At 43.4% G+C, this 16,406-nt stretch overlaps 2 protein-coding genes across 12 annotated transcripts in view; one reads left to right on the top strand and one right to left on the bottom strand.

The window, feature by feature from the left end:
• Positions 1-16,406, top strand: part of SYCP2L (synaptonemal complex protein 2 like) — a 75,993-nt gene that overhangs the window by 52,900 nt on the left and 6,687 nt on the right. For 4 of the 11 annotated variants that reach the window (XM_070778414.1, XM_070778413.1, XM_070778406.1 and 1 more), the window contains 5 exons: positions 349-455; positions 1,492-1,583; positions 1,787-1,886; positions 1,992-2,050; positions 8,056-15,942. In XM_070778414.1, coding sequence (XP_070634515.1) covers positions 349-455; positions 1,492-1,583; positions 1,787-1,886; positions 1,992-2,050; positions 8,056-8,110 — 413 coding nt within the window. In that variant the 3' untranslated portion in view covers positions 8,111-15,942. The remainder of the gene's footprint in view (positions 1-348; positions 456-1,491; positions 1,584-1,786; positions 1,887-1,991; positions 2,051-8,055; positions 15,943-16,406) is intronic. The other 7 variants (XM_070778412.1, XM_070778411.1, XM_070778408.1 and 4 more) reach the window with 7 other exon arrangements.
• The window catches only part of ELOVL2 (ELOVL fatty acid elongase 2), a 49,309-nt gene continuing 46,200 nt past the window's right edge, over positions 13,298-16,406 (bottom strand). The window contains exon 8 of the mRNA XM_070778416.1: positions 13,298-16,389. Coding sequence (XP_070634517.1) covers positions 16,270-16,389 — 120 coding nt within the window. The 3' untranslated portion in view covers positions 13,298-16,269. The remainder of the gene's footprint in view (positions 16,390-16,406) is intronic.

Below are 16,406 nucleotides of genomic sequence, written 5' to 3'. Positions count from 1 at the left end.
AGTGACTGATCTGATCTGATCTGATCAGTTGCTCTGATTCAAGGTGCTGGGAAAGTTTGTTGAAATGAGCCCTTGCCAGACAGTGAGTTTTGGTGGGAAGCTGCATGAAGCATCAGCTGAGGACTCTTGGCTCAAGCTGGTCTGGTCAGTCACGGTTGGAGTCAGTCTTGCTGCAGCCATGGACTTCTGTGGGTCACGAAGTCCGTGACCCACAGAAGCCAGCAGGTCTTCTTTGGGTCATGCCTGAGTTTCTAAAGGACTTCCCATGCTCTGGGCAGCAGGCAGGCTGAGCATACCTACTTTGAGCCCTTTGTTAGTTTTACTTAATGTTCTATTCTTCTTGTGCAGAAGGCATTTCAACTTCATCCTTAAACGTTCTGCCAGAGAACTTAAAAGGTTCTGTGATGATCACTGCTTTTGAAAACTTCACTAGAGAACTGAAAAGAAACTATGAGGTAATGGTCCAGTAAAAATGAAAAGCTAGCTCGTTATGCATTTGAAGTAACAGGTTCACATTCATTAACACCACTGTGGTCCTTCCTGTGTGAAGGTGTGCCTGAGTCTCTGGGGAGGTACATTGTTCTAGCTGTGGTTGCTGAATTTAATGTCTTTGTGAACTGTGGTTTGTATTTATAAGACAGCTATTCTGGGGACTTCCCTGGTGGTCAGTGGGTAAGAATCAGAGCTTCCGCTGCAGTGGGTGTGGGTTCGATCCCTGGTTGGGGAACTAATATCCCACATGCTGCACAGTGTGGCTCTCCGCCAAAAACCCAAAAACAAAACCCCAGCTTAAACCAGGGCAGCTATTCCATGTCCATTTGCTCTCATGGGACCAGATGGACCTGTATGGAAAGGCTTTGGTTTTTGTTGATTGCAGTCTCAGAAAACTGGACAAGCGGGAAGCATTGATTTGGTCACAGTGATAGACAAGGAAGGGAGGACCAGGGGACTGTGGGGATAAGAGAGGCGTCTGGGACGGAGACGCAGGTGGACTGGGTGTGGGTGGTCAGCTGACTAGGGCAAATCTTCGAGACGCCACACATGCAGGCTGTCACAGAACCTTGTCTGCAAGAGGACTTTGAAACCATTTGTGTCCTGTCCATTTCCCTACTGTTTATAAATCCCTAAGGAATTATTTGTTAGCACATTTGAGAAAAGTACTTACGATCTCACCCTAACGTATATTCATTGAACTAACTTGAAAGATCTCCAGTCTTATTTTCTGCAATACTAATGTAAGCTGGTTTATAATGGAAATTTGTTTGTGATACTCAATATGTGTATCCGTGGCATGAATACACGTTTTCCTATTTTAGCTTATTGTCCTTTATTGATATCAAACCTGAGGTAATATATGAAATGCACAGTGCTTTAGTGATGTTTGCTGTGAATATTATGTGCGGGCAACATCTTTTTAATATGAAGACTACATCCAATTTATGTAGTTCTGTTTAACCCGGATGTGCTCATTTTGTTGTTGTTATGGTTTAGATTAGGTACAGAAGGAGCCCACTTTATTCAAAAAATGCAAAGGAAGTACCAGATTGCCTGATAGAACTTTTAAACCAGATACATCATCGCAGGTAAGTGTTGGGTTTCAACGCAAGTTTATGGAATTGTGATTCCTCAAAAGAACATTTCCAAGGGGAAAGAAGAGAAAGGAGATGTATATTCTTAAGACAAGAAACATCTAGAGAAAAATATGGAGTATCTTTGCAATAAGATTAGAGATGTCTTTGTCACATCCAGCTGTCTGGTGAAATTTGTTGCTCTTATTTTTTCTCAGACTGAATAAACTGGAACAGTTTCACAGTTTTGTTCTTCAAGAGCTGAGCAATCTTGACAAGGATTTTGAGGTTCTTCAACGCCTTGAGGACGATGTTCTGGTAAGTTCTTTTTGTTTGGGACATTCTCTGTGACTTAAGAGGATGTGTTCTGCTGTAGAAAAACTGTCAACCACTTCAACCAACCCACCTCTTGTTCAATTTTAGGAATTTTGGGGGAAGCAGTCAGCTGACCTGAAATCATTCTGTGAACTGCAGCTGCAGAGGTATTTTGTTTGTTTTTTAACAAGTATCTTTCCTAGAAGTATCTTCATTGAAGTAGGAGGTATTTAGCTAAAGCATGAGTGGTTGATGTTAGTAAAACCGTAAAACCTTACTTAGGTAGCTAATTAGCTGCATCTTTTCTAACCAGCTGCTTCTGTGGGACTCCCTGGGCATAGAGTATGGCTTACAATACCCATCAAGACATATACATTTTGAAAAGCATAAAAAGGATCATGAAAACTTCATTTTTTTTTTTTTTTTGGATACACATTGTTTTTTTTTTTAAGCAAGATTTTAAAAAATTAAAACAGATTTTGAGAAAAATATCGAGGTTCCTGAGTGAACAGTTCATTTTCAGTTAAACTGAACTGTGTACTTGATAGAGTACATTCTACACACCTTATATACGTAGTATATGTAGACTTTTTTTTTTTTTCAATTTTATTTACGTGGTTTATTTTTGGCTGCGCTGGGTCTTTGTTGCTGCACCAAAGTCTCTCTAGTTGCGGTGAGGGAAGGCTGCTCTTTGTTGCAGGGCACAGGCTTCTCATTGCAGCGGCTTTCTCGTTGCAGAGCAGGGCTCTAGGCGTGCGGGCTTCCGTAGTTGTCGAGTGTAGGCTCAGGAGTTGCGGTGCACGGACTCAGGTGCCCCCGAGGTATGTGGGAATCTTCCTGGACCAGGGATCGAACCTGCGTCCCCTGCATTGGCAGGCGGATTCTTAACCACTGGACCACCAGGAGAGTCCAGTTTTAAACATGTATATATACATTTTAAAACAACATGTGGGTTTATCTTGTTGGGTGTTCCTCTCACTGTGGTTAGCCCATGTCCATTCTGAGGCTGCTGCTTCTGTCCATTTGGAATCGTTTCCTCTTTCTAGAGGGGAGGAAGTGGGCAAATGGATAGTGAAGTCCTTTACTCTGGTGCTTGTGCCCTGGGAGGAATTCTAGTGTTTTTTTTCTTTCTTGAATCAAAAGGGATCCCTATATAAATTTACACTAGCTAAATAAAGCCTTCTCTATCACATAAGAATCAGCTTTTGTCACACAAATCTGTCATGTGGTTTCAAAAAGGATATTATTCTGATCATATCAGGTATTTCAAACCAGAACAAAAACTGTCAGCGTTTGAATTAGCCATCCTACTGTTTTCTCAGTTAATACAAGAAATAACATTGACAGTGTAGCCTCTAGATTTCCAAAGTTCTTCCAAACACACATCCCACTCCGTGCACTGTTCATTACGCATGATGATAGTGGATAGCCATTTCAGATCTCTTCACTAAATGCCCATGGTTGTTAAGAATGGTTCTCAAGCTGGTTGGAATTAAGATCTCTTAACACTTTTAAAATTTATTGAGGATCCCCAGAAAGCTTGGGCTTTGTCAGCTGTCTGTGAATATGTTCCACGTTAAAAATTGAGACTGAGTTTTTTTTTAATTTTAAAATAGTATATTTATTGTCATGTAGGAAATATTCTGAGACAGTTTTTGAAATGTGTTCCTTTAAAAAGAACAGTAATTGTTGATGTATGGCAGAAACCAGCACAATATGGTAAAGCAATTTTCCTTCAATTAAAAATAAGTAGATTTAAAAAATTAAAAGAACAGTAATAAATGTTTACCTATTGATATAAATAACAGATTTTTATGAAAAATAACCAGACTTTTCAAAACAAGAACTATGAGAAGATTAGTGTTTTGTGCTTTTGCAGATCTCTAATGTCTGGCTTAATCAGTTCAATCGCTCAGTCATATCCGACTCTTTGCGACCCCATAGACTGCAGCACACCAGGCTTCCCTGTGCGTCACCAACCCTCAGAGTTTACTCAAACTCATGTCCATCAACTCGGTGATGCCATCCAACCATCTCATCCTCTGTTCAGTCTTTCCCAGCATCAGGGCCTTTTCCAGTGAGTCAGTTCTTCGCATCAGGTGGCCAAAGTATTGGAGCTTGGGCTTCAGTATCAGTCCTTCCAATGAACACCCAGGACTGATCTCCTTTACGATGGACTGGTTGGATCTCCTTGCAGTCCAAGGGACTCTCAAGAGTCTTCTCCAACACCACAGTTCAAAAGCATCAATTCTTTGGCGCTCAGCTTTCTTTATAGTCCAACTTTCACATCCATACATGACTACTGGAAAAACCATAGCTTTGACTAGATGGACCTTTGTTGGCAAAGTAATGTCTCTGCTTTTTAATATGCTGTCTAGGTTGGTCATAGCTTTTCTTCCAAGGAGCAAGCATCTTTTAATTTCATAACTGCAGTCACCATCTGCAGTGATTTTGGAGCCCAAGAAAATAATTTCACTATTTCCATTGTTTCCCCATCTATTTGCCATGGAGTGATGGGACCAGATGCCATGATCTTAGTTTTCTGAATGTTGAGTTTTAAGCCAGCTTTTTCACTCTCCTCTTTTGCTTTCATCAAGAGCCTCTTTAGTTCTTCTTCACTTTCTGCCATAAGGGTGGTGTCATCTGCCTATCTGAGGTTATTGATATTTCTCCCGGCAGTCTTGATTCCAGCTTGTGCTTACTCAGCTCAGCATTTCTCATGATGTACTCTGCATAGAAGTTAAATAAGCAGGGTGACGATATACAGCCTTGACGTACTCCTTTTCCTATTTGGAACCAGTCTGTTGTTCCATGTCCAGTTCTAACTGTTGCTTCTTGATCTCTGTACAAGTTTCTCAGGAGGCAAGTCAGGTGGTCTGGTTTTCTCATCTCTTTAAGAATTTTCCACAATTTGTTGTGATCCACACAGTCTGCCTTAATAAGGGCCTCTATATCTGCTTCTGAATTCCATCCATCGTGACACTACACATCAGGTAGGCTCTGAAAAACTCCACTGTATGTTTGTAGAGAGAGTAGGAATGAAGGAAGCAAATTTTGTGCTAGTTTTCATCACAGTATTACCAGAATAGTTTTGACCTCACAGAATCTTTGAAAACTTAGACATCCCAAAGGCTCACACTTTGGGAACTGCTGGTAGTGGGGTGTGTGTGTGTGTAGACTGGGAAAGTTCTGCTTTTATTGATGGAGAGAGAAGGAAGGGGGTGTGGCTGGATCTTAAAGGCTGGGTGTGAGTGTACATTAGATTTGTGGTTTCAGCATCTGAATGGAGCTCTCAAGTGGGTAACCGGATAGTCAAGACTGAAACTCATGGTGGAGGGTCTGACAATGAGACCGGATGAGTTGACTTAGGGACCAGTTACAGAGAGAAGTTGTTCCAGGACAGAATCCTCGGGATGCTCCAAGGAGCTGAAGTTTGGTAAGGGAGAGGAAGCCAGCAGAAGAGGGCGAGAGGATGGTGCGAGGAGGGGGTGGTGTTGCAGAGGGTGAGAAGATGTGTGCGCATGCATATGTAGTGAGAGGTCTGGATTCTAGGAGATTTTCATCAAAATGTCAACCATGGTTATTTCTGTGTGGTGACATTTTAGGTGACTTGACTTTTCTAACTTAGGCTGTTCTGTATTTTTTTAGATGTAGTGCAAGATATAAATGACTTTGGGCTTCCCTGGTGGCTAAGATGGTAAGGAGTCCACCCTGCACTGCAGGAGACCTGGGTTTGATCCCTGGGTCAGGAAGATCCCCTGGAGCAGGGAACAGCAATCCACTCCAGTACTTTTGCCTGAAGAATTCATGCAGCAGTCTGACGGGCTACAGTCCATAGGGTCGCAAAGAGTTGGACACAACTGAGCTACTAACACTTTCACTTTCATAAATGACTCTTGTGTAATAAACTCAAACAACATAACATTTATCAAGTAAGTGAATTTTCCTCTCTCCCTAACCTTCCCTCTTTTTTATGATCCAGAGAGAACTATCTCTTTAGTATATATTCTTCTTGATTTTTTTTCTGTTTCAGTTCAGTTGCTCAGTCGTGTCCAACTCTTTGTGACCCCATGGACTGCAGCATACCAGGCTTCCTGTCCATCACCAACTCCTGGAGCTTGCTCAAACTCACATCCATCGAGTTGGTGATGCCATCCAACCATCTCATCCTCTATCATCCCCTTCTCCTCCCGCCTTCAGTCTTTCCCAGCATCAGGGTCTTTTCCAGTGAGTCAGTTCTTCAAATCAGGTGGCCAAAGTATTGGAGTTTCAGCTTCAGCATCAGTCCTTCCAATGAATATTCAGGACTGATTTCCTTTAGGATGGACTGGTTGGATCTCCTTGCAGTCCAAGGGACTCTCAAGAGTCTTCTCCAACACCACAGTTTAAAAGCATCAATTTCTCGGTGCTCAGCTATGTTTCTATGTTTACATAAGAATATATACAAACATCTTGATAAGTTTCAGTATGTGTATTTTAAGTAACATAAATGACATACTAAATTTTATGTGCATTGTTCTTCCTTTGTTCTCTCAGTAACAGAAGTAGGATTTCTTTCCAAGTCAATAATAAGGATCTGCTAATTTTTAAAATAACTGTAGCTGTTCTAGTTTATGGGTCTATTATACTTTCACATTTGATTTACTGTTGATGAGCATTCAGATTATTTTAAATTATCACAAACAAATCTTAGTGAATACCCTTGTAACTGTATCTTGAATGACTTTCAGTATCAGGGAAACATTACAGTTTTATTTGGGGAAAACAAAAATAACAAAATCTCCAAGTCAAAATAGTACTAAAAGAGGATATGGATAAAAGCCTAATCTGGGCTAAGTATATTAGAATTCCAGCCCTAGTGGGGAATTGGATCTAATGTGAATTAAATGTATGTGTTATGATCAGTCATGTATAAGAGAAATCAGACTCCAGAAGCTGAACCAAATAGAGGTTTTGTTTGAATCCTGTGAGCAGTAGCCCAGAGGGATTTTGTCCAAGGCTGGTGCTGAGCTCAGTCACGTCTGACTCTTTGAGACCCCCATGGCCCGCTAAGCTCCTCTGTCCATGGGATTCTCCAGGGCAAGAATACTGGAGTGGGTTGCCGTTTCCTTCTCCAGGGGATCTTTCCAACCCAAGGATCAAACCTGTATCTCCTGTGTCTCCTGCCTTGCAGGCAGATTCTTCTCTGGCTGAGTCATCGGGGAAACCCATCCAAGGCTGGTACGGCAGCTTTGAGTGCTAGTTAGGGACGCAGGTTGTTTTCACTTCCTGCTCTGTTATCTTTCCTTTGGCTTTGGGTTTCATGGTCACAGAACAGCAGCTCTACCTTCAAGCACATCTGCTCTCCAGGCAGGGAGGGGCAGGCAGATGGTGAAGGATTTGGTAAAAGATGTGTGCCAGTAGACTCTCTTTTCTTTTTAAAAAATTAGGGAAATAGTTTTCATGGAAGCTGAATCAGTAGACTTTTGTCTCCATATTATTGGCTGGAACCGAATCACATGAAGCTTGTTAGTTACAAGGGAATCTGGGGCTACAGATTTAAACTGAGCTTGTTACTGTCTTCCCGCAAAGTGGGATTCTGTTAATAAGGAGAAAGGGGAGTATAGATGTTGGGTAGGTAACCAGCAATGTCTGTCATGCCCAAATTAAATTGTATGTGCTGAATGCAGGAGAAGATTGAGAAATAAATCTCAGAGGTGATTCTGTCTGTTCTTCTCAATGAACACATGCCCTAGTGTTCACTTTAGGATGGGAGAATATGGGCCCTACCCACCTCTTGTTTTGTGAACCTCCAACTGGACTCAGTCTGCTTATTAACAATGGGCATTTTCCCAAAGGTCAGACCAGCCACTTTAACTGGCCCTCCCTCCAAGAAATAGCTGTCTTTTCTCCAACACCAAAGGAAAAAAAAAATCATGCATTAGACTGTGGAGAGATGATATGTGAGTCTTGAAAGCAGCACGTTTAAGAGATTTTTGAGAGTGATTTTGACCCTGGGCAGTTCCCCCCAGTGCAGTGACCTTAGCTCCCAGTGGAGCTAAGTTATTATCTGAGTTAGGGAGGTAGCCGATGACAGGGAGTGACATTCACGTTGGCTCCCTGAGTTCTAGGGCCTAGGAGGGGGATGGTTCAGGCTTCACTAACAGCTGTTCTCCTGTTCCCTTTCCACCAGCCTGAGCCACGGGGAGGAGACAAAGCAGCCTCCGGCCACACAGGCTGTGCCTTAGTGCTCTGTGCACGTTCACAGCAAGTGGAGTTCCTGAGACCTGCCAAGTCGGGATAGACTGAAATATGTTGGTCGTTTGTCCATTTGGTCACAAAGGTTTACCTTTTGTATTTAAATTTGGTCAGAAAATAAGAAGTTCAGGATGTTTAGCAACTTGGAGTGATGGTGCCCTTTTTTTTTTTAATTTTTGAAAGTAAAATTGATTTTTGAGAAGCAGCTTCAAGTTATTTGGAGAAGGGAAACCTCAGCATCTGTGTGTATATACCACTTAGCGTGTCGCTTTAAGGGAGAGCTTACTTTGGGATGAAAAGAGCTCAGATGAAAACAGTGTTGTATTTTGAAATAGTTCTTCTTCTGTTTGGCAGATATTCTGGTTTCTCTGGAACTTTAACAAAACTTCCAGCTTTAGCAGAGGAGAAATATTCATCTTTTGATAATTACTAAATGCTCTAATAAAGTCTGGTGCGTGGAGTTGTATATACAGCTGACTGGATTTATTTTAGAAAAATGAAACCTACATAAGCTAAGCCCATCTATAAGGAACATGATTGGATAACTGCAGTTAAAGACTGTACACTGAAGGCCAGATTATACAGTATATAATTGTTATATAATATAGCTTAGTTATAGTTTAATATGCCTAAAACAGTCTTTATAATCCCAATTTGTCATTTTCCTTGAATTTTTTAATGAGCTATGTTTTAGTATATTGTAAGCTATAAGAGTATCAGAGCACTTATTTAATAGCTTCTTTTTTTAAGATATGATTAACATTTAAATCAGTAGACTTTGAGTAAAGCAGATTACCTGCCATAAAGTGGGTGGGCCTCGCCTAATCAGTTGAAGATTTTAAGAGTCAAGACTGAGGTTGCTGAAAGAAGCGATTCTGTTTCAAGATTGCAGCCTAGAAACCCTGCCTGAGTTTCCAGTCTGATGGCCAGCCCTGCAGATTTCACACTGGCCAGCTCTCACAATTTTGGGAGCCAACTGCTGAATGATATCTCCCTCTCTCTCTTTATATACAATTTATATGTGTATATGTTATATATATGTTTATATGTTATATACACATATAAATTGTACATCAGGATATTTATATCTATGTGCTATTGGTTGTCTTTCTCTGGAGAATCCTGACTAATACAGGTCTCCAATCCAGTGTAGTTGAGACCTCTCCCAGGAGCCTACGGAATGCAAGGTGTGTGTTTGTGTGTGTGTGTGTGTGTGTGTGTCTGTGAATGTGTCTGTGTGTGACAGGAAAGTGTAAGGGGGTCAGAGTGGTTAGAACATATGGACAGTAGGTGTCAGTTCAGCATTCTGATGCTTTTAGAAAATGAGTATGCTAATTAAGATACAAACAAAACAAAACAAAAAACCTCGGCTTTGCCTTGGGTCAAGGAAAGCTGGAGAAACTTGTTTCCACATGAACTGGGATCTGTTGAGGCGGAGGCCCAGCTGTCCTTGGCTGAGCGCTTACGTTTCTGGTCCTTGAATGGTTTGATTCTCCCGTTTATGATACGGTTGTTACTACTGACCAGATAATAGAGAAGCAGAAGCAGACACCGTCTCGGATCCGGAGGACTGGCCACTGTTGACTGAGACCTCTCTTGCTGGGAATTCAGGTAAGCTAAGCTAGGGTTGCTGGATCTTTCTCTACGTGCACGGCACTTTCGATTGTCGCCACAGGACATGGTGGCTTTGCGACCTGTTGACTTGGGCAGGGCGACTCGTGCCCCTGTACCTTTCTGGTGAGAGTGGCCACAGCAGGGGGTCCAGGGGGAGGCTTGCGGGCAGAGGACTGGGCTTGGTTTGCATGCCTGCCTCATGGCCTGTCCGCAGGCTCCCTCTGAGGCACGTGCTGGCCCTGCAGCTGCTCCGCTTCCCCAGCAGTCTATCAGCTCCTCCTCCTGGGCCAGGTGTGTGCAGGGCTCTGGGACACAGGCCTTGGCTTCTGCAGGTCACCTTCACCACCAAGATCAGAGGCACCTGTCTGTCTGCGTGGGCTGCAGCTCAGGCTCGTTCTCGGTCTTCCCCACCCCAGGTCCATATTCTCTTCCCGAATGTCTGCGGTGTGCATTCTGAACGCCCACATCACACCTGATGACAGCCACCTTCCCAAGGCTCCTCCTTCATTCCCGCAGCTGTGTGAGGTCAGGTTCTGGGGGATTTACGTGGCTGTCACCTAGCGGTTCTGCTGCTCAGCTTGCACCCGAATACACAGTGCAGTTGTTACCAAAAGAAGGGAAAACTTCAAATAGACTCCCAAAGTGCGCTTGTTCACCCGTGGTGACGGCGTTTCAGCTGTCTGGGTCGTTCTGCTCGAGCCAGGAGTAGCAGAGTGGTGTTGGGAGCTGAATCAGGTGCAAACAGTGGTCTCAGCATTCGGCTTTGGTTCCCCACGGGACACGGGGAGACCGAATCCTGACACCTGGAACAGCACCAACAGCATGTTCTTGCAGTTTTGCGGTAACCCGTTTTCCTCTAGCAGGTACTCACTGGTTGTGAGCCCTTCTTTCTTTCTTTTTTTAATTGAAGGATAATTGCTTTATAATATTGTGTTGGTTTCTGCCATACATCCACATGAATCAGCCATAGATACATACATATGTCCCCTCCCTCTTCAACCTCCCATCTTCCACCCAGAACCTGAGCTCTTTGAGCAGAGACCCTGTTTGATCTCTTCACTACTTTATTCCAAAGCCCTGGTACAATGCCAGCCACATGGGGGGCACTGGAGAAGTGCCTCCTCATTGTGGAAGGATGGTGAGTCCTGGTAAAATCCTAGGTGTTTAACCTCTGGGATTTGCTGGGACAAAGTTCCCTCCCTGTCTCATTGGAAAATTCCTCACCCATTAAAGTTAAGCCCAGACACTGTCTCCTTTGGAAAAGTTTTCTTGGTAAGCAGTTTTCCATATTTCTATTATTTTACATGTTTCTCCATTTGCTTTACAAGACTATGAACTCGGAAGGGCAAATATTTCATCTGGGTCACTTCTGTATCACCATAATAACATACAGCACTGGGAAGGTAGATTTAATGAATTTTGCAATTGAACATGACTATTTCCAGAGTTTATCAAGGCTCATAGGATTAAACTGGACTTAAAAAATAAAGGCTAGCTCTGTACACAGACCATCTTTGGGACAGTGCCTAAACTTTGAGAGAAATTTGCAACTTGTGATATTTATCATTAGGGTCACAGTCAACAGGAAAGTGAAGTTCATTTCCCTTGAAATGTGTGAACTCGGTCTAGGCAAAACCGTGCAGAATTTTTCCTTTTGTTCTTCAGTGCTCAGGTGTCACAAATGCAGATGCCTTCGGGGGTCACCTGGGTGAACAGGCCGAATGTAAGAGGATGAGTGGTGGTAACTGGTCACACAAGAGCACAGCTTCCATCTCAGGGTCAGACTGGTGCGTGCAGATGCCAAGGTACCTGCCAGGGCTGGAGGGTGGCTGTGCCTGCTGCAGCCCGGCTGCACTGTCAGATGGGATCTGGCTTCAGATGGGGTCATAACGGGGCTTCCCACGTGGCTCAGGAGTAAAGAAGCTGCCTGCCAATGCAGGAGACGTGGGTTCGTTCCCCTGCAGGAGGAAGTGGCAACCCACTGTGGTGCTCCTGCTTGGAGAGTCCCATGGACAGAGGAGCCTGGCGGGCTGCAGTCCGTGGGGTTGCAAAGGGTTGGACATGACTTAGCAGCTGGGGACACACACACAGGATTATAATGGGCTCCCAGTGGGTTGCTTCCAAGAGCCAAACTGACTGATTCACGAAGTGCTCAGTGAGGGTTTGACTTTCACATCTGCTTGTCCTCCTGGTGTCATCCCAGTGTTTCCTGAGTGCTGCCTCTCAAGACAGAAAAATGACCTACAAATCGATAGCTTTTGCTCCCCCACCTACCCATGACTGAAAGTCATGTGTTACTGAAGGTCAAGGGATATTTTAGGTGAGTGTCGTTTAGGTGTTGTAAGAGTGATTATTATTTTAACTTGCCCTGGAGTAGAACCCTTTATTTTTTATTTTTAGAATTCTTCTTTAATGTGAATATAATTTGATTTTGAAGAAATCCTAAATAATAAATTTAAGTGGTAATAATAAACTGAATAATAAAAACACATTGAATTTCTCTTTATACTGAGAAACTGAAACTTATTTAGGTGAACGTTTGTCATGTACAAGCAGCTTTTAATTTGCAACAAGTTATTAGGCTTTTAATGAACGGGTTGCACCCACTGTTTAAGGTAAGGAAACCCCAGGAGGTGATGGGGAGGTCTGTGGCCCCTGTTTGGGGAGGTGAGGTGAAGTTTCCGCTCTCCAGGGCCACCTCCCACTCTCCTCCGCTCCTGCTCTTCAGGATATTCTGCCCCATCCTTGTTACTGTCCAGGAATTTAAGCCACTTCCTAAGCAGACTTGGAGCTCTCTCTTGTACCATTCTGCACATTGCTGTCAACGTCACATTAAACCTCTTCTCTCTACACCGACACTAGGCCAGTCTGTGATCTGCCCCACGACCTTAAGTCTGCCTCAGGCTTCAGACCCACTCCTGAGCTGCTGCAGCGGCCTCCTGTCTGCCTGACCCTGCGAAGAGAGTGCCCAGGGCTGGAGCGTGGCTGCACGTTGCTTGTGCCCAGCCTAGCCTCTTCAGCCAGTCCTGCACTGTCCCCTGGGTCGTGCTGTGTAGCTGTTTTTGTTATAACCTTTCTATCCTCTGCTTGCTGTGCAGAACGCTAAGTTGCTTCAGTTGTGTCCGACTCTTTGTGACCCATGACTGGAGCCCGCCAGGTTCCTCTGTCCATGAAATTTTCCAGGCAAGAATACTGGAGTGGGTTGCCATGCTCTTCTCCGGGGGATCTTCCTGACCCAGGGATTGAACCTGCATCTCTTACATCTTCTGCATCGGCAGGTAGACTCTACCATTACCACCACCATATCCTCTCTGCTAGTCTACTCTTAACTTTTCCTTACGAATGACCGTTTTCTGAAAGAGTTTAACTTGGTATATGAACACTGCATAAAGGTGACACTGTTATATAAAAGCCCACTGCTTACTGAAATGAATTACACTTCCAAAATTAATTGCTAAAATATAACTTTGTTAAAAAAAAATTCCTGAGTAATAGGTCATTTGGAATAGCATGCAGAACACTTTTTAACTTCTTTGAACCGAATAAAAGGAATCATGACATACTTTAGTGTAAAAATCAATTTATTATACAACAATCATACAGATGCTTTTTATCTACAAGGAAAAAATGGCTTCTCCTGCCTCCCTGGCCACCTCAGTCATGATACTATGTTCTTAAGATATAAGTGTTTTCCAAGGAAAATCCAAAAAGTGCTATCCTTATTTTCCAAATAAGGAAGTCCCCAGAAACATAAAATGAAATGGAAATACTGGAAAGAACTAGACTGGTTTCCTTACACAAGAAATGAAGTTCTGTCCATCATAGTAACCTTTTGCCTTAAAAATACCTCTCCAATGTGGGGAGGACTTTCCCCTCAGTATGTCTAAATAGTTTAGTATGTAATTTTGATGGGTTGAGATTTCTGTATTTAATTCCAGTAAGTGAACATTCTTTTGTTTGAAAAATTGGAATAAACATATGCTTACCATACTCATATAACTGTTTTCATTCTTATGAGTGAGGAGAAATTTATTTGGGGGGAAAACTTCCCTTTTTTTTTCTAACAAATTATACAGAACTTTTTTTAAAACAGCTTTGCTTTAGGAAAATCACATTAAAAGTAAACATTTTGTTTAAAATTGTAACACTTAATAACAGGTGAAGATAGTTACCTGATTCAGTTTTTGTGACTAAGACTTCATAACCCTGTATTTTTTTTTAACCAGCCCTTGAATGGTTTAAGGCTATAAAGTGTTTCATGAAGCTTCCCTAGGATTACAGATCAAGTCAGAAGTAAGCATCCTGAAGCCTCTATCCAAATCGAGCTGGAGAGTGTAAACTAACCGAGCTTCCCCTTTGATCAGCGGTTTCCAGCTGTCTGGGTCTGCCTCGGCTGAAGGACGCCTCTGTCCTTGCCGTGTGGGGATGGAGCCCACGGGAGCCTCCGGAACTGCAGCTGCGAGGCTGAGTGCAGAGCCGGGGCCTGATGACTGAGGGGAAGCTGGAGACAGCAGCTGACCCGTGACCTCTGCCTTCTGAGCCTCATTTTTACCTGCGGTGAGTGCATTTTGATAACATTGTAGCTCCCCTCTGAGACCTAAAACTGCACCAAAGTCTAGCTCCTCCGAGGGGCTTCCTCCCCAGTCCGTCGAGGACTTTGTTACGGGAGCAGGGAGAGTCATACTCAAAGCGAGCCCTTGTTTTAAAGTGAGTTTCTGGGAGGACACAGTACTTAGAGCTGTGCAGGCATGATGTGATGGAAGGAGGGGGTTGAGCACCCTAGAACAAGACAGCTTTAGGAGACTAGAAAGACCCAAGAGAAAGCGGACATCAGACGGAAGATGTCTGTTCCGGAGAAATGGGTCCGCTGGCAGAGGAGGGGCTGGAGGGCACGATGCCCTCGCCGTGAAGGCTGGTAAGGTCAGTTGCCTCTCAGGGCAGCGGAACCCCGAGGGGCGTTTACAAGAAACAGACGTTGGAAGTGTCAGTATGCCCAGTGTCAGTGTACACGTCAGTACCACAGTCCGTGTTTTTGTTTTCCCATTAAAAAATTTTTTTTTCAAACGGAAGCTCAGAAAACAGAAATGGTCCCCAAATGACAAAGTCCTTTTGTGCTGTAATGTGTTGGGGCATTTAAGCCTCTGATGTCAATGTTACGACCTAAAAACTTCTTAAAGTAAGGCAGGAAAGCAGAGAGAGTGTCAAAGTGCGCAAATCTCGTTTTTACAGGGTATGAATTATTTTATAGGGTGTAAATCTGTATCAGATCTTCGGATAATACCCTGTTTCCATTCTTGGGACGATTTAATGGTAGATGACCGCCCTGCCCTTGGGGAGAAAGGAGTGGTCCCTCTCGCCTTCCTCTGTGTGCTTCTCTGCGGGGCTCGGGTTACCCGAGCAGGGCAAGGGTGTGCTGGGCTTGCCAAACCGGCGCTTTTTACTGCGGGCAGTGCTGGAACCTTTCCATAGCCCTCTCTTTCTTCCTATTTTCAAAAACCTAACCTGTAAAGACAAACAGCAGCTATTTGGGGATAATATTCTCAAGTAGGCTCTTAAGAAATCGTTGACAAGGTCAGTATCTATTTTTCCCTCGATGCTCTATTAATTCTAACTTACAGATAGTCCAGTGACAGATCATTCTAAGGGCCCAGTGATGGAGATTAGTGGGCTCGAGTCCTTGTTCAGAGAGGAGATAGGCAGCCAAATTTGGATCCTACTTTTAAAATGAACACTGTTATCCTAACCCAGGGTACCTTAACATAGGATGTAGATGTGAATGCATGAATAACTAAGGAAACCCAGTTAAAACAGAAGAACTAGGCCTATCCAGAGCCCTTGTGCTATGAGGGTCTGGGAGATTTTTCTTCAAAATAAAAAAAAAAGGAATAAAAAACTATTACCATGTCACTAAGTTGAGAATTAGGAGTAATTGTGGGAATCTGAGATTCTGGAGACAAGACAGACTTGAGAGAGAAAAGGGGTTGCTGGGTTGTCCATCTATGTGACCATTTTAATATTTTCTGGGGTTGATTCCTAAAGGAACAAATGGACCGATTGTGTACTGACAATTATTGCTAAATATAGATTAGAGCATACCCTGTATTTAGAAGATAATAACATTTTGTTTTAAACATTTTAATCTGAACAAAACTAACTTATTTGCAGACTTGCTGTGAGAAACAGCGCTCCCTGTGCCCTGGCTCTGCAGGTGTGTAAGGCGTGGTGGGGACCGTGTCCGGGCAGGGGGCTAGGTCGGCGGGGTGGGGCGGGGCGGGGGGGGCTAGGCTGGTGGGGAGAGGAGAGAAGGCGCACCGGTTCTGAGTTCTGCGGAGTTCTCGCCTCACTGCTGATGAAAGCATTCAGTTAACAGATCAACCCAACAGCAATATATTAATACGTTCCGGATACAAATGATTTATAAACTCAAAAGAAATTAGTTTATGCTAAAACATATATAACTTTCAATTCAGTCTTTGCTTTAAAACAAGCGGATCTGTTAGGCTATTATATATGCTTTGTCTTTGAGACGCGACACTTATTGTGCCTTCTTGCTTATTACTCCGTTCGCTGTGCTGAAGTAGGCTTTGGAAAAACCATTCTTGACTTCTTTCCCTGCCTCTTCCATGGCTTTCTTCATTGGCTTTTTCCGGTATGTCTGTTGGGATGTGTACA

The sequence above is a fragment of the Bos indicus genome, chromosome 23, assembly GCF_029378745.1.
Source record: "Bos indicus isolate NIAB-ARS_2022 breed Sahiwal x Tharparkar chromosome 23, NIAB-ARS_B.indTharparkar_mat_pri_1.0, whole genome shotgun sequence".
Taxonomy (NCBI): domain Eukaryota; kingdom Metazoa; phylum Chordata; class Mammalia; order Artiodactyla; family Bovidae; genus Bos; species Bos indicus.
Note: the sequence above shows the minus strand (reverse complement) of the source record. Positions and strands in the feature narration are given on the sequence as shown.